Genomic DNA, 20,165 nt, shown 5'->3' on the forward strand with positions numbered 1-20,165 from the left:
TCAGTAGAGCATGCAACCCTTGATCTGGGAGTTGTGAGTTCGAGCCCCACGTTGAGTGCAGAGCCTACTTTAAAATAATTAATTATTGTACGCCTGGTTGGTAGGAAGGTGCCAATGCCATGTAAAATATCTCAAGATATATTATAACTTGAGTTTAAAAGCAGGTTACAGTGTCTTCTCTTTCTCTTGTTCTCTCCCTTTCAGAGGACAAGGGTATATGCAGGTGGCAAAGATGATTTCTGAGTGGTTTTTATTTTCTCCTTTATATTTAAATCTATTTTATAAATTTAAGGTGAGTGTATAAGTAAAAAAAAATTATTTAAAAATATTGAACAACATCAGTGAGAAAAACCTTAAGGATCCTATGAATCTTTTCTAGGCTACAATCTAAGCATCATGATGGGAGAGGCAGTGGCGTCTTGGAGCCCGTCTCTGTTTTAGGCTGGCCCGAAGCCAAAGAAAGAACTGGGTCAAGCTCAATTTCCATTCCAAGCCCTTCTTTCCATTTCCCCTGCTTCCCTTTTTGGATGCCCGTCAAGGGGGCTGATTCTTTCCTTCATCCCACTAACATGTGTTGCGAGCCCACAGGGGCCCAGCACTGGACGAGGTGCTAAAGATAAACAAGACTCTGCCTTTGGTGGCCTGTGATCTCATCCCGCCCCTGCTGACCATCAGCTGTGACGGCCTGTAGCCCAGACAGCGCTCCCTGCAATCTTAGCCCTTCCCCACTTTTGGGACCCATTCCTGGAACCTGCTCCTGCCAAGCTCCTGCCTCTGCTCCTTTTTGCTACAGATGACGTCATTCTTATGCATCAGTCCTGATGCGTGTGCCTCAGTGGAGACCTAGCAGAAAACAGCATTGTACTCAAAAGGGCTTAACAGAGAGTTGAATAAAGGGACTGCTCGTTGAGCTGTGGGCAAGGTTCAGGGAATGCCTGATGCCAACGTCCTCAAGGACAAGGACCAGTGGGAAGCCATGACTACCCACAGTCCTGGAGGGGAAACAGTGTTACTGGAGCCTATTGAAGATACTGTGATTATCTGTAATCACAGAGCGACACATTGCTCGTCCCAGAGACTGAAGCAGGAAGAGAATGAGGAATAAATGTCCTGTTCTCCTGCCAGTGCCATCTGGCTGAATTCACAAGCCAGAGAGCAAGGATGCCCAAGCGGTGGAGTTCGCCGGGCAATGTGTTACTCTCTGTAGTAACAGGTTTGTGGCAGACCCAAGTTAGGAATGGCATCAGTTTCAAGTCAGGGGGAACTAACGGGGCAGCTATTTTAAGGCAGACCTCCTCAGACCAGTGGTTCTAAGTAATTAATTCTCCAAATGCTCCTGTGGGTATTGGGGAAATGCTCATCAAAAGGCTAAATTAATCCACTGAAACTTCATAGTTCTGTTATTTTCTTTCACATTTTATTCTGACTACAATTGGAAGGAGATCTGAAGAGTGGGGGGTGCTTTGTTGATTGGAGTACCGAGACTGCCTCCAGCACACCTCTGTTTTAATTTTCATCATAGACAGAAACAACGACCAGAAGTACACAAAGATGTCAACAAGTAAGACAGGCATGACTGTAAATGCATGCACACCATTCTAAAGACGTCTCTTCCCCACACCTCGGCCGTGGTGACTTTCAGCAGCAACCCCCACCTCTGGCCAAGGAGCAGGAGGCAGAAGGTGGGGGACCAGAGGAGGGGAGAACTGGAAAGGAAAAGATGGCTTCCCGCTGGGTGAGAGAGGTTGAGGGAGGTGACGGGGAAGAGTTTTCCTCTTCCTCAAGTTCCCAGCGTCTTCCTCTCCTACACCCATAAGCAGCATAGCTTGGTCCTGGCTCACTAGTTCAGATTCTTTCCCTGGACTGCTTCCTTTGCAGTAATTTCCTTACCTCAAAAGGAAACGTCCTTGTCGGTTCAGTAATGACTGTGACTCCGTCCATTTGGGTACCCTTTAGAGTCTGAAGAGTACTTCTGCGCACATTATCTCATTTGCTCCTCACACTCCTTGTCAAGTCACAGGACTTTACCTTCTGTTGGTTGAGGAAACCAAGTCTCAGGGAATAAGTTGCCTAAAGGCACAGAGTAGGCAGTGTCAGAGTTTCTCTGTCTCTAAGACAGGTTCCCCTCACCCCCACCCCAGCCAAAATGATGAAAGGTTTCTTCAAGAAAGAAGATAGCAAGGACATAAAGGTGGACTGAGGTAGTTATAAAGGAGGAAACCATGTATACTGAGGACAAAATGAACCAGGGCAGTGACTCTCAAAGTGTTGTCTCCAGACCAGGGGCATCGGTGGCATCTGGGAAAGTCTTACAGGTGCAGATTCTTGAGCCGCAGCCCAGACCCCCTGAATCAGAAACATCAGAGGAAAAGGGAAACTCAGGAACCTAGGTTTCAACAAGGAAGCCATTGAATCCAGGGGAAAGGAGGTGTGTGTGGTGGTAGCCTGAAGAGAACGCTGGTGTTAGCATAAGGGGGAGCTGGGAAGGTAGTCAGTGATTTCTGTGGATTCTAGAGCTGGTGCTATGGGTGAATGAAGACCGTCCAAGGCCATTGCAGCTTCATTTGTAATAGCAGAAGACTAGAAACAACCCAAATTTCCACCCGTAGAGGATGGTCACACGAGTTATGGTGTATCCATGTAGGGAACACTACACGTATAAAACAGAATAAGAGGCTTGGGATATTTACATATGGGAAAAAAGCTGAAGTATATTTAAATAAAAGAAGAAAAAGTAGGAGCATTTTTATAATACATTAAATTTGGATTTTAAAAAGGGGAGAACTAAGAACATATATTTATAGTTACTTGTATCTCCAAGAAAGTCTGGACAGAGACAAGAAGTCATCAGAGAGGTACCTGTGGATGGGGAATGGGGTAGCTGGAAGCAGACAGAATGTCAACTTTCCACTGCATTTCCTTTCCTAAAATTGTCCGCCCCTGAAAATAGATTACCTCTTCAGAAAATAAACAAATAAATAAAAACGGCCGTTGGAGCAATTTGGCAGCAGAAGAACAAGAAGCTGTTTCCCATGGAACAAGGATGGTGGGCATCCGGAGGCAAGTCCAACCTCTTTCTGCAGAATGGGCCAACAGAGGTCAAGGGTACCAAGCTCTGTCCATACCCACGGTCTCTGCCCTCCAGCTCAAACTCTCCCAGAATGGCTGAAGTGCTTTGGGGGAGTTTAGACTTCTTAGTAAGGACAGGACCAGCAGTTCTCAGCCTTAGCTACACATTAAAATCATCTGGGAAGCTTTTGGACGCCCGGGTGGCTCAGTGGATTAAGTGTCTGCCTTAGATTCAGGTCATGATCCCAGGACCCTGAAATTGAGACCCACATTGGGCTCTCTGCTTATCAGGGAGCCTACTTCTCTCTCTCCCCTGACCACCCACTCATGCTCTCTCTCATGTGCTCTCTCTCTCAAATAAATAAATAAAAATCTTGAAATAAATAAATAAAATAATCTGGGAAGTTTTTAAAAATGCCAACTGCCATGCCCCATTCCCAGAACAGCCAAATCCAAATCTCTGAGGTGGGCTCTGGGCATTGGCATTTTTTAAAGCCCCTCAGTTATGATTCTAAACCACTGTCTTGGACCTGCCGGGTGAGCTCATTTATCCAGGAAGCTGGAGAGAGGAGGCGAGTCTATCAAATAGCTTAAAAAAGAAGAAATAACACAACCCATCAAAACTGTCATGATCAAATCTGACTGAAAAAAATTTTTTTTTATCTGTTTTGATTGGAATCTGTGATGAACCTGTTTCTCCCCGCCTTGGCAGCCCAATTCTGAAGCGAAGCCCTGATATCACCAAATCACCACTGACCAAGTCAGAGCAGCTTCTGAGGATAGACGACCATGATTTCAGCATGAGGCCCAGCTTTGGAGGTATGAGACAAACACTCATGGTGGGGTCTGTCTGCCTGTCCACGGGTAGAGGTCAAACCAAGGGACCACACATGCTTTGTTCTTCCCCAATCAGGTCTGCCTCCATTATGCTTGGGATCAAGATGGAGCCCACAGGTCTTCTGAGTATCGCCCCTGCCCAGCCCTGCCCTTTTCCAGACTAGCTAGCTGAGCTGTCCTCAGGCCGCTGCTCCTGACAAGGAAGGCTGGGGATCAGTGAGGCCAGCAGCTGGCTGTGGGAAGGGCGGGGGAAGACCGGGCCGCCGCAGCCCAAAGCTGCCTCCTGAAAACGCTCTGAAATAACAACCTTGGACAAAATTCGTGCTCATCTGGGAGCTGGCAGACGGAACTCGGGTGTCAATCCGAGGGCAGACTGCGGTCTGCTGGGTTTAATTAAATGAAAATAGCTTGAGAAAATAATGATCTAGTGCAGAGGGCTGTCACAGACCTTTGAAGCTTAGCCCGCAGCTGGCAGATTTCAGCCCCTTCTGTGTCAAATAGGGTTTTCATCCATATGGATTTCTTCCTGGAATAAAATATTTGTTTCAGAAATCGTCCTCATGTTTTTATTTCTCCCAGCCACATTCACCCAATGAATAAACAGGTTCTAGAAGGGAGTCTCTATCCAATCTGTAACCTGCTGCTGTTGGATCCAAACCTGCCTCCATCCAGGATAATCCAAGTGTGGCCCATGCCCGCCCACGTCTGGAGGGGAAGGGCGATCTAGTCCCTTGATAATGCTTTCCTTCTTTTGATGAATATTACGTTTTCGTGGCCTAGAAATGCCAAAAAAAAAAAAAAAAGATTCTAATGTTTCCAGGCCACCCTGATGCCTCACGTCCCCCTTGCAAGCGACTCTGTCATGCAGCAAAGATACAGATCTGTGGGATTGGCAAATGGCCTGCCTGTGGCTTTGGTTCTGGGTGCCTCAGGGCCAGACAGAGGCATTGGCTTCCATGAAAGAATCAGGAGGCAGATATAAAGAACAGAGTGAACGACCCCGAGCTAGGGAGTCACTCCTCTGCTCAGACCCAGCTTTGAGCTCGGTCATCCCTGTAGCTTTCCATCAACACGTGCAACCAGAGAAGAAAGCTTCATAGAATCCTCATCCTTAGAATCGCCCAAATGATTCAGACAAAAAACTTAAAAACAAACAAACAAAAGCTCTTTGTTGGAATATTCCAGGGAACCAGCCCCATGATTCAACCCTCTGATTTCTGGTTTCACTTCAGCTTGACATAGGGGGACACCAAACCTTCAAATCCGGCAGGAAGCTGAGGAAACGGATTCCAGGGGGATGCGCTTCCTGCGTGTAGTAAAAATGCAAGTAAAAAGGATAAATGTTCTTGCCATGCCCCGTTTGCAGGTCCAGCCATTCCTGTGGGTGTGGATGTGCAGGTGGAGAGCTTGGACAGCATCTCAGAAGTCGACATGGTAAGTGCCTCTGTTGCTGGGGCTGTGGGCACATGGAGTCACACGGGGCCTGTGCTGGGCCAGGAGGTCCACACACCTGAATTCACAGTGTCTCACAACTCCCCGAGCCGTGGGAATACCCACACTCATTTTACAGGTGGGTAAGGAAGGTTAAGACACTTGCCAATCAAAAAAGAAAAGAAAAAACCAAGCAGAAGGTATAAAAGAAGTGATTATAAGAAATAAAGGTGTCTACTGATCATCAAAAAAAAAAAAAAAAAAGACACTTGCCAAAAACCACCCAATTGGTATGAGAGAGAGCTGGATGCCAAAGTTGAACTCCCTTCAGTGCCTAGGATCTTGCCCCTGGCATGTGTACTCTGGACAAAAGCTCTCCAACAGAAACAGTAGGGTCCAAGGTCACAACTGTCATGTAGCCAGATGTTCCACAACTGGAGATCCTGTATCTGGCTGTGGAAATGCAGAACTGCTGAAAAGGGTCCTTTTTTTCCCCCTCTTCAGTGGGTTTAGGTGGGAAAATGGAACGTTCTACAACTCCCTGACTTACAGGACTATTTACAGCCTCACTTAGTCTGCCAAAAGGCAGACTTGAGAGAAGCATTCTAGCACAAGTAGTTTATTTGGGAGATGATCCCCCCAAACCCACGAAGAGCGTAGGGGAAGGTGAGACAGGGATGGGGAGGAAGGGAAAAGTCCTGTGTCCTCAAACCAGTCGCTACCGTGAATCTCGGTCCCATTAGGGGAACTCTGAGAATCAGCAAAGAACACACCTCTGGGTCATCTCAGCTGAGGGGCCAAGAAGCTGGGGTGCTCATCTAGCCCTCCCCACCCTCCTCTCCCCCCAACACACTGAGGGTCAGCAGTGCTGGCAGCAGCACCTTGTCAGGGTGGAGTCAGATGCCAGGGGATGGGCTGGGACTCAGGGACATGGGTTTTGCTAGAAGTCTCTGGCTGAGTCCCTCCCCTGCAGTCCTCCTACCACAGCAAACCCCGGGGAATGGAAGCAAGACCTCCACGTCTCTGCGTTTTCATCCCCAGCCGGGCGACGGCTCCATGGGAAGCCCAGGGTCCTGCTGACACCCAGTAGGTTCAGTGTGTGGGGTTCCCCTCTCTGCCCCTCCCCTCCAGGACTTCACGATGACCCTCTACCTGAGACACTACTGGAAGGACGAGAGGCTGTCCTTCCCGAGCACCAACAACCTCAGCATGACGTTTGACGGCCGGCTAGTGAAGAAGATCTGGGTCCCAGACATGTTTTTCGTGCACTCCAAGCGTTCCTTCATCCACGACACCACCACGGACAACGTCATGCTGCGGGTGCAGCCGGACGGGACCGTGCTCTACAGCCTGCGGTAAGGCTGCCGCTGCCTCTTTCCCTGGAGGTCCTCTCGCTCCCAAAGCAGGGGCAGGAAGACAGAGCGTTCCTCTAACTGCAACGGCAGTTTTGCTCTTTGGCTTTGAATAGCTAGTTTTTTGGTTGTTGTTGTTGTTTTATTTTTCTTCTTTTTATTTTTTACATTTTTTAAATTGTGTTATATTAGTCGCCATACATCATTAGTTTTTGATGCAGTGTTCCATGATTCATTGTTTTCGGGTAACACCCAGTGCTCCATGCAGTCCGTGCCCTCCTTCATACCCACCACCAGATAGCAAGTGTGTGACGTTTCAGGAGGCGCCACGTTCTCTACGTCAAGGGAAAGCTATTTTTTTTTTTTAAAGATTTTATTTATTTATTTGACAGAGAGAAATCACAAGAGAGGCAGGCAGAGAGAGAGGAAGGGAAGCAGGCTCTCTGCTGAGCAGGGAGCCCGATGTGGGACTCGATCCCAGGACCCTGAGATCATGACCTGAGCTGAAGGCAGGGCTTAATCCACTGAGCCACCCAGGCGCCCCAAGGGAAAGCTATTTTATGCGGTAGAAAAAATTGTAAGAAATTGTTTAGTCTCAAAAACACATTTGTGGAAATTTCACGAGCTGATGCTTATGATTTATGCTTTACCCTGTAGGTTATATTTTAATTTAAAAACTTCGATCCAAGTTTTATTGAGTTGTATTTATTTGGCCTCTAGTGGGAGGCAGCGGAATAGATAATGTGTTCTTCTGAAAGACTTGCCTCTTTAGATGTCTCAATTCCCATCTTTCAGGTATATTTTAGAACTTGGGCTAAAAGAAATTCTCTTTCCTTACCCGGCCAGCCACAGGCATGTTTGCTATCCTTTCTCACCACAGGGTCCTCCTGAGAAACTCTGGAAATCCTGGGCTGCTTTATGACTTTGAACGGTCTTCTGAGCATCACTTTTAAAATAGGAAGAATATAGGCCTTTTTTCTTCGGAGTTCCGATACCTTAGAAATGTTCAAGTGCTGATTTATACTGACCTGGGGAAGCGACAGGCGCCGCAGTCTGGCTTTTACTGCTCGGCCAGCTTTAGAAACTCATGATTTAGAAACTCATGGTCCCACCGGGGAGGACGCGTTCAGATGAACCGCAGGCCTACGTGGAGAAGGGGCTCTGTTTGTTATGGTTTACTTCTCCTGTGCTGTGCTCATGGTGCATTTCAGGTTCTTTTTTTTTTTAATTTTTTATTTTTTTATAAACATATAAGGTATTTTTATCCCCAGGAGTACAGGTCTGTGAATCGCCAGGTTTACACACTTCTCAGCACTCACCATAGCACATACCCTCCCCAATGTCCATAGCATTTCAGTTTTTCTAAGATTTTATTTATTTATTCAGTGGGGGTAGATAGTGAGAGGGAGCACGAGTAGGGGGAGGGGAGAGGGAGAAGCAGACTCGCAACTGTGCTGAGAGCCCGACAGGACTCGATCCCAGGACCCTGGGATCATGACTTGAGCTGAAGGCAGATGCTTAATGGACTGAGCCCAAGACTTTGTTCCAGTAAAGATGAATCCATATACCAGTGTCTAAGTAAGGGATGCCTACACAGGAGCATGGTGTATCTTTTGAGTCAAAGATGGCAGTGTTGAAGCTGAATTTCTGCCTCCACTCTCCAAAGAAATATTTATGATGATCCCTCAGTACTTACTCTGGCTTGGGATCTAAACAGTTATTTACTAGACACAGAGTGGAGGTATGGGGTTTTCCTCCCCATAGCTTGAGATGCCTTCTGCCATAGAAGTGCTCAGGAGGGTCAAGGAGGTACAATCCCTTCCCCCAACCATGTTGAGGTGGTTCTTCCTGAGTCCTCCCATCTGAGGCAGGCTGTCAAGGCATCCTACAACTCCAAAACCACCCACAAAACATCACAACCTGATGGCACCACCAGGAACACAAAAGACTAGACCATAAGGCACGTGATCACTGGTGTGCTGGTGAATGTTTAACAACTGGTTGGCTGGGGTGAATGTATGCATACATATGTGTATGTCAGCTTGCTATAAACATGGCTGATAAAAGGATATAGAACATATGAGTCACATGTAAAATACTCTATGTGATACTTTTTTAAAAAAAGATTTTATTTATTTAATTGAGAGAGAGTGAGAGAGAGCATGAGAGGGGAGAGGGTCAGAGGGAGAAGCAGACTCCCGGCCGAGCAGGGAGCCTGATGCGGGACTCGATCCCGAGACTCCAGGATCATGACCTGAGCTGAAGGCAGTTGCTTAACCGACTGAGCCACCCAGGTGCCCCTATGTGATACTTTCTGTTATAAATCCCATACACTTATAACTTAAGTATGGTTTCCTATTTCTTATAAAATCCTGAGCCAGATGAAGTCTAGCCCAGCACATGCTGCATGTGATCACAGAGGCGCTACCTAAGAAGCAAGGAAGTGGAAAACCCTCATGTGTGTTCAGAATCAAAGCTGTCCGTGAGCTCCCTTGTGGCTAAAAACAGATGCTTTGATTTTTCATTGCAAATAAAATCATAGGTTTGTTTTAAGTGGAAAAAAAAAAAAGAGTCCATGATTGCGGGCTGAGGAAAAGATTTGTAATATTGTTCTTGGGAGAGAGCTGTGGGCATGAGCCTTCCCTGGCACTTCTCCAAGAGCTTGGAACATGTGTGCCTACCAGTGGGGGATGTTGTGCAGTCGGAGGGCAAGGGAAGAGCCATCTAAACACCCCTGGGGTGTGGTGGGGCCAGTCTCTATCCCCGGGTTGCTGGGAATAGTTGGGTGTGTGTTTGAAGGGACCTAAGGTGGGTAAACCAAGAGCCAGGGTGGGGAGTTGAGGCTGGTTAAGACAGCCTGGAGGGGTCCAGCAGGGGAAATGAAGAACCCAGGAACAAAAGTAATCAGCTTCAACCATGTAGAGCATGGTTACCGGAGAGCGTCAAAGAGAGAGCATGAAGCCACCTACCAAGGAATTGTCTTGCCTCCTGTCACTTCTGCCTGTGCAGGGGCTGATCAGAGATGGGCAGGAATTGATCACTCAAATGTCAACTTCATACCTTAGCCAGGAGGAGGAGCAGAAGTCTTAATGTGAATCAACTTTGAAGTGTTGCTGAATATCTTGGACCAAATTCTTTTCATTTTTGAATTGAGACATGCTTTGTTACCTACAAGGGTTTTTACTATTACATGAGACATAGCAAAAAAAATCACAATGTGTGCCAAGTTTCCATCCAAGACAAGGGAAGAGCCAATGAGTTAAAAAAGGGGGGGGGCAGAAGTAGAGGGAAAGAAAGAGACTCTTAAGCAGGCTCCATGCCCAGCACAAAGCCCAACGAGGGGCTCGATCTCACTACCCTAAGATCAGGACCTGAGCAGAAATCAAGATCGGATGCTTACCCGACTGAGCCACCCAGGTGCTCCCCAATAAATCAATTTAATGAGATATGGAGAAACAAAAATAAACATAGTATGGATTAAATCACAAACTGTGCTTGTTTAATGTATGGTATGTGAGTTCCAGGTTGGAAAAACATCAAGTCAGGGTGCAAAGAACCAGTCTGGTATCTGTGATTCTAAAAATATTTGTTCCTGATACAAAGAGAAGAGATATTCAGTCCTTTTGTTGATAACAAAATCTTCCTGCATTTGAGATTTCATTAGCTCTAAGTCGCCAAACTTAGTTTCTAGTTTGTTTCTTGCTGGGGATGCCATTAGGCATAGTAGAAATTAGGTGTTCCAAGTCAGCTGGTATCCTGACTCCTTCCCACTCAAGATACCTTGTTTATCAGGATTTCCAGAGGAGATAAGGCTACCCAGCTGCCAGCAACAGAAAATCCCTTTGAGAATACAACTATTCCATAACTAACTGGAATGGGGAAAATAAAGGCAGATATTTGATAATTCAGTTTCAAGAAAGCTCTTTCCCTTGAAATTTCCATTTTAATTAAGTGATTTTTTTTTTCCTTTTGGCCATGAATCATCCAGACAGTTTCTACAACTTATACATAGCAATTTTTTGTGTGTGTGTGGTTGAAGGAAAAATAGTTTGTTCAGTATCAGCCAATAACTGTTAATCATGTCCTGCCATGAGATTCCCCATGGGATGGACCATCTTTCATCTATGACTAATGATCTGTGTTAGTTTTCCCTTTGATGAGGAAGCCATTTTCCCATGTAAACTCTGAAACAAAACCACCAGATGTCAGCAAGTGTTTGCATGCTGGTACAAAAAAGGTTTCAGTGTTTTTCATTATCATGATCTCCGTGGAATTATCCACTAAAAACACCGATGCCCACTTGGAGATATTATTACCGATATAAAAATAGCAACATTGTTGCTATTTCCCTATTTGGCCACTGCCAGAAGTGTTTCATTCATATTATTTCTGATATGTTGAATACAAATATTAAATATGGGTAAAATCAATAAAAGAAGAAAAAAATTGAATTTATCTAAAACTAGAGAACAATATATGCTCCTATGGTTTCTTTTAAGAAACAATATCATAGGAGTTTTTAATTTCACATTTTTATATCGATTGAGATCGTTATATCGTTAATATTGTTAATATGCTTATATGTCAATATGTTAATACCGTTAATATGTTTGAAGCTGATAGAAGTTGATAGAGACACTCTGGAGTTAAACATAAAACCCTGAGTGCGATGATGACTTTATCATACCTAAGCTACTTATCTAAATTTTGACACCTTGTTTATGAATTATAAGGAGGCGGTTCTACAGGAAGGAAGCACAGTCCTTTTCTGTTTATCATTCTGCATTTGTATTTTGCAGCCTCTGAAATTTTGGATTTTTGTCTTTTTGCTTGTAGGGTTACAGTGACTGCAATGTGCAACATGGACTTCAGCCGATTTCCCCTGGACACACAAACGTGCTCCCTGGAGATTGAAAGCTGTGAGTAGACTGTCCCGGACATAAGCCCACAGATCCCGAGTAATTCCCAACACCGCTAACTCTCAGTTAGCAGGAACAGCATAGTCCCCTCATTCATGGCTAGTGATTGTTTTCAGTGATTTTTTTTAGATTAAAGCTAAGTGCAGGGTAATTTTGAAAATCAGGAACAAATTTGGGACTAAAACTTCTGTTCCTATAATACACCTTTTTTTTTAAAAAAAGATTTTATTCATTTATTTGACAGGCAGAGATAATAAGCAGGCAGAGAGGCAGGCAGAGAGAGAGGTGGAAGCAGGCTTCCTGCTGTGCAGAGAGCCCAACGAGGGGCTCAATCCCAGGACCCTGGGATCATGACCTGAGCTGAAGGCAGAGGCTTTAACCCACTGAGCCACCCAGGTGCCCCTATAATAGACCCCTTTAATGGTGCTATGGCAATGGTTTTAAACTTGGTTCCGTGGGAACCTGGACAATAGCTGGGGAGGGGGGTAGAGGGCTCAGCAAATCTGGGTCTCCACGTGCAGCTATTTCTACCTGATGTCCAATGTGTGAGCTCATTTCGATCTGTTTTATTCTTCCTCTGAAAAAGATTTCTGTTGAAGAAGAGATTTCTTGGCAAAAACATGTTTGGTAACAATTGCCACTGGGAACTGCCCAGGTGAGCGTAGGTAGTGCTTGAGAGCCTCAGGCACAACTGAGGGGCCTCAGGACACTTGCACACACAGATGCCCTGCCCAGGTTAAGAGCCAGGCTCTGGGAAGAGCAAGGCTGAGGCAGCGTCAAGGACTACTCACTTGCCTCTCCAGGTCCCTATACAGCTGCTCTGTTTTTCAGTCTTTGCCCAAATGCTTCCTCTGGTGGGCACAGTCTGGACTCTCCCATAGCTCCAGCTGTCCACTCCTCCCAAGCGAATACCAGCACCCGCCCACTGGCCCTTCCTGGCTGGTGACCAAGCCCTAGGGAGGAATCTCTTTGGCACAGGGCACCTTTGAAGCCTACCTGCATTTGTGGCAGTGAGTCAGGGTTCTCCTGGTCCCAGTCATCCGGGGTGGAGGAGGGCAGGCATGTTGACGCAGAGGTCAAATGGACACCTCCATAGGGCACTGAATGTGGGAAAAGGAAGTAATAAATCCCAAGATCAAGGGAGGAACTGAACTACGTACCGCATAGTAGCTGCCCACCTGCTCTCATTTCACCCTCAGCAGCTCCCGGGAGAAGGTTACTATTGTCTCTATTCTACATGGGACATAACTGGCCTGAGAACATAGCACTGAGGACTTAACTCATTGGCTCCAGTACCCTGCTTTCCCTAGTATACCCAGCTAGCTCCATCGGGAATGTGCATTCCAGGTTGCATCAGGTAGGATGCACAGAGAAGCAGAATATTGGTGATACACAGTAAGAGATATTAAGGGCAAGGAATTGATTGTGCGAGCATGGGAGCTGATGAGGCAAGTCTGTGCTGGCGGGAAGGGCAAGCTGGGAACCCCTGGGTGGGACCTGAGCCTGCCTTCCACTTGCAGAATTTCTTCTTGGGGAAATCTCAGATCTGCTCTTGAGGCTTTTCAACTGATCAAATCAGAGAATCTCCTTTACTTCAAGTGAACCGATTATAGGCATCTGGTCTACCAAGCATCTTCAGAGCAACACCTAGATTAGTGTTCGATTGAACACTGGCTCCAGCCCAGCCAAGTGGATATGTGAAACCAACCCTCACACAGGTCAAGGGTAAGATATAGAATAAAACAGAGGAATGAAATAGGGCATTGGGGAGCTCCAGAAACAACTGTTGAACACGTGAGCAGGCTGGAGTGGCCGCTGTTAGGTTTTTGTGTCAGGTCTGTCTAGGCTGCCGGTAGGTTTGCTCAGCTGGAGTCCCACGTGTGCCCACTAAAGTAGGCGAGGGTCAAGGGCGTGGTAACGCCAGAGGGCGTGGTCCTTCTGGGGGAATCCCTGTGATTTTACCCTGGATAGGAGCAACTGGAAGCCTGCAGAGAAGGGACTTGTGTTCTCTTGCATCACTTCGTGGGTCCTTTCCTGCTAGAACACAGCCCCTTTACTTTTTGAGAATATTCAAAGACATTTGCCATCAATGGATGCATTACCACGCTTTGGAAGGAGAAAAGAAAGGGCTAAATCAGCCTAGGTAAGGCTGTTTTGCCACAATTTCACCATTTCTGCTCTGCAACTGTATAGCCGCTTCATTCGTGTTAACCTAATAAATGGCAGGTTACATTGTGGGGTGAACGCTTTTGCAGGAATTAGGAGCATTGAGGCTCGAGAGCTTTGCTCTGATGACTTCTGGAAGACTGGGGAGAATTCATTTGTCTTTTTTTAAATGTTGTTTTGCTTCATCTAGGCTGTGGCTTGTTTATTCCAACTCTCTTACTACCAGCCCAAGAGTTCAGCTGGGAGATGTGGAGCTGCCCCCCTCGGAGCACCACAGACAGGCCCGGCTTCCCACCCCCACGTACCTGTGCCTGACGCTGTCTCCTGTCTTTTCAGATGCCTACACGGAGGATGACCTCATGCTGTACTGGAAAAAGGGCAATGACTCCCTAAAGACCGATGAGCGGATCTCGCTCTCCCAGTTCCTCATTCAAGAATTCCACACCACCACTAAACTGGCCTTCTACAGCAGTACAGGTGGGGGCAGGTGGGGCCTGGAGGGGGGGTCAGGCTAGCCTGGCTGGGTGGGTCACCCTCTATTTCAGGAAAGGTGTCAGTTGGTTGTCAAGGGAGCATTGCCTGTACCACCTGGATTTGAAGCCAAAGGTGGAAATCCTAAATCAGATCTAGGGGGTGGCAAGCATGGGGGAGAGGTGCTTTTTGGATACCACCAAAGCTTCCAAAGTCATAATCTAGAGATTATTAGAGATATTAGTAAAGACTCAGACATCAACCAGGTGAGGAGGTTTGTTTGAGCCAGTCATTTTCAAGCTTAGCAGCTGACATTTCACCCCCGATAGGATTCCCAGAATCCCCTCCTCTGTAGGCAAGAAACTGTTCTATTTTAGCTCTGCTGATTTCTATTCTTCCTGCTCTATTCAATTAATCTTCTCTCTTTCTCTTTTTTACTGGAATGAATTCCTTCTGAACTATTCTGCTTTCACAGGCCGTCTTTATGACCTTGGCACCCTCCTTGCTCGCCGAACAGGCTTGCCCCCTCTCCTTGCCTGGGTGCATGTTCTGTGCTCTTCTTCCTGACAGCTGAGGGGAAGAGCCCTCTCTAACCCTTACCCCATGTAGTTTCTTTTCTTTTCTTTTGTCTTTTTTTTTTCTTGTTTTTTGAGTAAGCTCCATGTCCAACGTGGGGCCCAATGCAAGGCTTGAACTCACAACTCTGAGATCAAGACCTGAGCTGAGATCAAGAGTAGGATGCTTAACCGACTGAGCCACCCAAGCGCTCATCTTTATGTAGTTTCTTTTGCCAAAACATTGCACGACCGCACAGGAAGTACAACCTTTTAAGTCTTCTAATCTGTAGCAGAGGGCCCTGCTTTACTCCCAGCATATCATGGCAATCCAGCATTTCCCACCTTCTGTATACATCACTCAGGAGTCTTGGTTTTTCGGGGGACCCCCACTTCATCCTTAGCATTCCGACACTGCCTCTTGTCTTAGTGTGTTTGGGCTGCTATCACAAAAAGACCATAGACCGAGAAGCTTCAGAAATAAACAGAAATTTACTTCTTACAATTCTGGAGGCTGGTAAGTCCAAGATCAAGATGCTGGCAGAGTCAGTGTCTGGTCCCAGTTCGTAGACAGCCACCTTCTTGCTGTGTCCTCACGTGGGGGAAGGTGCAAGGGAGCAATCTGGGGTCTCTTTTATGGGGTCACTAATCCCACTTATGATGTAATCACTTCCGAAGGCCCCACCTCCAAATACCATCATGTTGAGGATTAGGTTTCAACATACAAATTTAGGCGGGGCGGGAGGGGTGGGGGGGGGTGCAGACAGTCAGTCTACAGCACCTCCACAGTCTCTTTCTGGGACTGCTCTACAGTGACAACCATTGTATTGTAATTGTCCAGGATGCCAAGGTTTCAAGTTAACGTTGCCAAGTCTCATTTCATGTTCAGACCTTGCCTTCCTGGGTTTATCCTGCTTTTTCCTTTTCCTTCCATCTTTCTCCTGTGCCTTTGAGCGCCTCCGTGCATATTTTCTCCTTGTAGAGGATGTAAGAGCAGAGCTAAAGCATGCTGAGCCAGTGATCGTTCACTGTTCCTAAAGGCAATGTTCGGGTTAGCGTGGTATTTTAACTTTAAAACATTTGCCTCCATAAAGAAATCCAAAGGGGCTTGTTTAAATAAATGTTTCTCAAACTCCATCGTGCAGATAAGTCAGGTGGCAAATATTGTTAAAAGGAGATTCTGATACAGTAGATCCAGGGTGGGGCTGAGAGTCTGCATTTCTAACATTGCTGGGCTCTGTCCCAAACAATCAGTAACAGGAGTCATAAATGGCCTTCTCAAAGGGCTTCCTTTATGTACAAGACAGGGGCCAAAGATGTCTGGAGAGGGACTCACCCATGTGGCGTAGGTTATCATCTAATCACTCCCATTGGTTTTATTTCCTCTGTGTCAGTGTGTGGCAAGTTTCCAGGGAAGTGTCTAGGGCGTTTTTGAGTCCCGGAGCAGAATGGGCTGTGTGCAGGAGCTGAGCAGCAATGATGTTTGGTATCTTTTCTTCCTTGTGTCCCCCAGGCTGGTACAACCGTCTGTACATTAACTTCACGTTGCGACGCCACATCTTCTTCTTCTTGCTCCAAACATACTTTCCGGCCACCCTGATGGTCATGCTGTCCTGGGTGTCCTTCTGGATCGACCGCAGAGCTGTGCCTGCCAGAGTCCCTTTAGGTAAGGAACATCTCAAGTGTGTCTTTCAGGCATCTGAAAATACAAGTAATTTCTTCCAGATGAAACCATTCATTTCGAATTGGCTTGATACCCTTGTTGGCATGATAACTTGGAAACACCAGGTTATTGATTCACGGGTCAAATACTATTATTAAGGACCTATGTGGCAAAACTGCTTCCAGGGCCCCACGAGTGCCCATGTAAACAACCCACCTTTAGTTTTGTTAGAACCATGTTCTGGGGTCAGTGGTTCTGGCGTGTGGATGCTTTTTCTGCCCACTTGCATAAGGACACCATGTTCTAAAACAGGGCCTCTCCAAAGGTGGCCTAAGGGATCTTTGTAATGGCATCTCTGGGGGAAATTGTGTAAAATGAAGAATCCTGTGTCTCATCTACAAGTTTAGAATCAGAATCTCTGAGAAAGGACCAGAACCTACATTTTGAACAAGGTCCCCTAGTAATTCTGATCCATACTCAGGTCTGAAAATCCCTACTCTGGAAGCATTTTGTGACTAGCTCTTTGCCATCAGCTCTCTCCCCCACCCTAAATCTCACACCCACTCAGTCACACCACCATTGCTCGCTCAGTGGTTCCGAGGCTTCAAGGGGGAGGGTGACCGCCAAGGTTTTAGTGACACTGAGTTGGAGCTGGCCCTTAAGGTGACCTCAGTCCCCTGTGACTCAGTTGTTTGCCAAGCAAATGTTCTGAGCTTAATTTGAAATCCCAGGAAAACACCCCTGACAAATGTCCTGTCCTTTAGAAACTGTCTCATAGCTTGAACAGTCCTGTGCTAAATGGACATTCTAGTTTCAAAAATCTAACCCCCCTAGAGGAGGCCAGCATCATTCTTGATAAAATTGGCCTCCGCATCCTCAAGTCAACCTTGCTGACTGGGCAGCCAGGTCTGGCATGGGGTTGGCTGTCAGAATTGCTCTGACTGCTGATAATACAGGCCCAGGACTGCAAGATCCTATACCAGCAGCAAGGACACCAGTACTGAAATATACTACCCCCCCCCCCTTTTGGAGAGGTAGTTATAAGAAACACATATATACCTGCTCCTATGCATAATCTCAGATTTATTTACTTATTTATTAATTTATTATTTTAAAATATTTTACTTTTTAAAGTAACCACTATGCCCAATGTGGGGCTTGAACTCACCACCTCAAGACTGAGAGTCGTAGGCTCTATTGATTGAGCCAGCCAGGTGCCCCTATACATCTCTGTTTTAACCAATTGAATGGAAAAATAAATGTCTTGTTGCCAGAATATCTAGAACAGGCTCTCTCCAGAAGGACAAGGTGAGACAGGTGGTGTTGGCCAGTATGTGGTGGGAGGGGGTGGGTGAGTATGAGAGGTGGAGGAACAGAAGAAGCCTCCTAAAAGCCAAATTTTGAGGGGTCCCTAGGTGGTTCAGTGGGTTAAGAGTCTGCCTTAGACTCAGGCCCTGATCTCAGGGTCCTGGGATGGAGCATGGAGAGGGGCTCTCTACTCCACAAGGAGTCTACCTCTCCCTCTCCCTCTATTCTCTCTCTAGCTTGCTCTTGCTCTCTCAAATAAATAAATAAATCTATCTTTAAAAAGAAAGCTAAATCTTGAAAGATGAGCAGGTGTTTGCTAGACAGAGGGGCAGGGACGGAGATACTCTAGGCGAAAGAAGCAGAAGGGACAAAGAACAGAGGCGTGAAGCCACCCAGGGTCTTTGGTCAAAGGCAAACGCTTGCTTGTTTCTCACTCTGTTCGCAGGTATCACCACCGTGCTGACCATGTCCACCATCATCACAGGCGTGAACGCCTCCATGCCCCGCGTCTCCTACATCAAGGCGGTGGACATCTACCTGTGGGTCAGCTTCGTGTTCGTGTTCCTGTCGGTGCTGGAGTACGCAGCCGTCAACTACCTGACCACCGTGCAGGAGCGTAAGGAGCGCAAGCTGCGTGAGAAGGTGACCTTAACAGGAGTGAGGGGTCTTCTCAGGGATAGAGAGCCTGGTATAGCTCTGAACCATGGGCAGGTCAAACCTTCTCTGTAAATTGGGGTGGTGACATTCCCTCCACCTACTTCACCAGCTGGTATGAAGAGCAAACAAAATAATACATGAAAACAGTGTGAAATTTACCCTGGCTATATCTTTCAGTCATTCAAATATTTATTTAGCGCCTGCCACATAGCAGCAGCTAAGCCAAGTTAATTAAGACAAAGTCCCTTTAATCATTGTGATGTTCATTGTTTAGTGCTAAAAACAAGATGACAGTTCAGCATGGTGAAACAATTATTTGTGAACCCAGAGGGGTAAAAAAAAAAAAAAAAAAAAACAACACAAAACCAAAAACCAAAAACCAAAAACCAAACAAACAAAAAAATACTTCCAGGGAAGTACATCCTCCCTTCTAGGAACTTCCCTTTCGGATGTGACCTCTGGGATCACCTTCCCTTCCACCCGGCTTTTCTTTCTTCCTCCTGTCCACAGTCAAATGGTTCTCTCCTCCAGAAACCTAGAACCAAGTGGGAGTGAACTAGCACCACGATGCTACGCCTTTCAGTCCCCACCCCATCACACCACACTACACACACATAATGCTATCAGAAACATTTTTTTTTTTTAAAGATTTTATTTATTTATTTGACAGAGAGAGATCACTAGTAGGCAGAGAAGCAGGCAGAGAGAGAGGAGGAAGCAGGCTCCCTGTGGAGCAGAGAGCCCGATGCGGGGCTCGATCCCAGGACCCTGAGATCATGACCTGAGCCGAAGGCAGCGGCTCAATCCACTGAGCCACCCAGGCGCCCCCAGAAACATTTTTATCAGGGCTCCTATCAGTTTCTGACCTCAGGGGGAACAGGACAATTATCTGATCATGAACATTCAGGGTGGTCTCTGACACGGTGTGATGTTCCCTAAGAGTTGCTCCATAGACTTGGAACAAAAACGGACACCTGCTCTTTTAGCACGTTCCTGTGCCAACCCCATTATTTCCCCAAGCCCCGCCCCTAACTGGGAATAGAAGAACAGACAAAGGCCGCCCCGACCTGAATGCAGTTTCTTCTGAGAGCCGGGGCAGAGCTCGCATCCCAGTGTGTGTTTGCTGTGTTGGCAGCTTCCTTGCACCTGTGGAATACCCCAGCCTCGCGGCGTCATGCTGGAGGGCAGCTACAGCGACGGCGAGGTTAATGACCTGGGCAGCTACATACCCGAGAACGGAGAGAAGCCAGACAAGATGATGGTGCAGCTGACCTTGGCCTCAGAGAGGAGCTCCCCGCAGAGGAAAAGCCAGAGGAGCAGCTACATGAGCATGAGGATTGACACCCATGCCATTGACAAATACTCCAGGATAATTTTTCCAGCGGCATATATTTTATTCAATTTAATATACTGGTCTATTTTCTCATAAATACCTGTAACTCTGTAAATTTCACCTTCTTCTGTATGTATCACAGAAATACCTGTGTGATGGAAGTAATTTAAGGTTATGAGGCAATTAAAGTTCCCACTACCCACCCTTCTCCTGCTTTCCAAAACTACATAGACACCCTACTTACTGCTTTAATTTGCACTTACTGACCACCTGTTGCATCCACAGCCTCGTACTGGGTGCTCCCAGGAACAGGACTCGTAGCAACTGGTGATAGTTGTTACCGGAATTCGCTGGAAGAGCACACTGCCCGTTTTGTGGTCACACTGTAGCTTAACCTGTAGCGAT

At 46.6% G+C, this 20,165-nt stretch overlaps 1 protein-coding gene across 1 annotated transcript in view; it reads left to right on the top strand.

Moving 5' to 3' along the window:
- Positions 1-19,856, top strand: part of GABRR1 (gamma-aminobutyric acid type A receptor subunit rho1) — a 31,538-nt gene extending 11,682 nt beyond the window's left edge. Inside the window, exons 2-9 of the mRNA XM_046004878.1 lie at positions 3,782-3,888; positions 5,273-5,340; positions 6,469-6,692; positions 11,526-11,608; positions 14,111-14,251; positions 16,313-16,465; positions 18,216-18,412; positions 19,563-19,856. Coding sequence (XP_045860834.1) covers positions 3,782-3,888; positions 5,273-5,340; positions 6,469-6,692; positions 11,526-11,608; positions 14,111-14,251; positions 16,313-16,465; positions 18,216-18,412; positions 19,563-19,856 — 1,267 coding nt within the window. The remainder of the gene's footprint in view (positions 1-3,781; positions 3,889-5,272; positions 5,341-6,468; positions 6,693-11,525; positions 11,609-14,110; positions 14,252-16,312; positions 16,466-18,215; positions 18,413-19,562) is intronic.
- Positions 19,857-20,165: the final 309 nt, after the last annotated feature.

Source organism: Meles meles, chromosome 5 (assembly GCF_922984935.1).
Source record: "Meles meles chromosome 5, mMelMel3.1 paternal haplotype, whole genome shotgun sequence".
In the NCBI taxonomy this organism is placed as follows: domain Eukaryota; kingdom Metazoa; phylum Chordata; class Mammalia; order Carnivora; family Mustelidae; genus Meles; species Meles meles.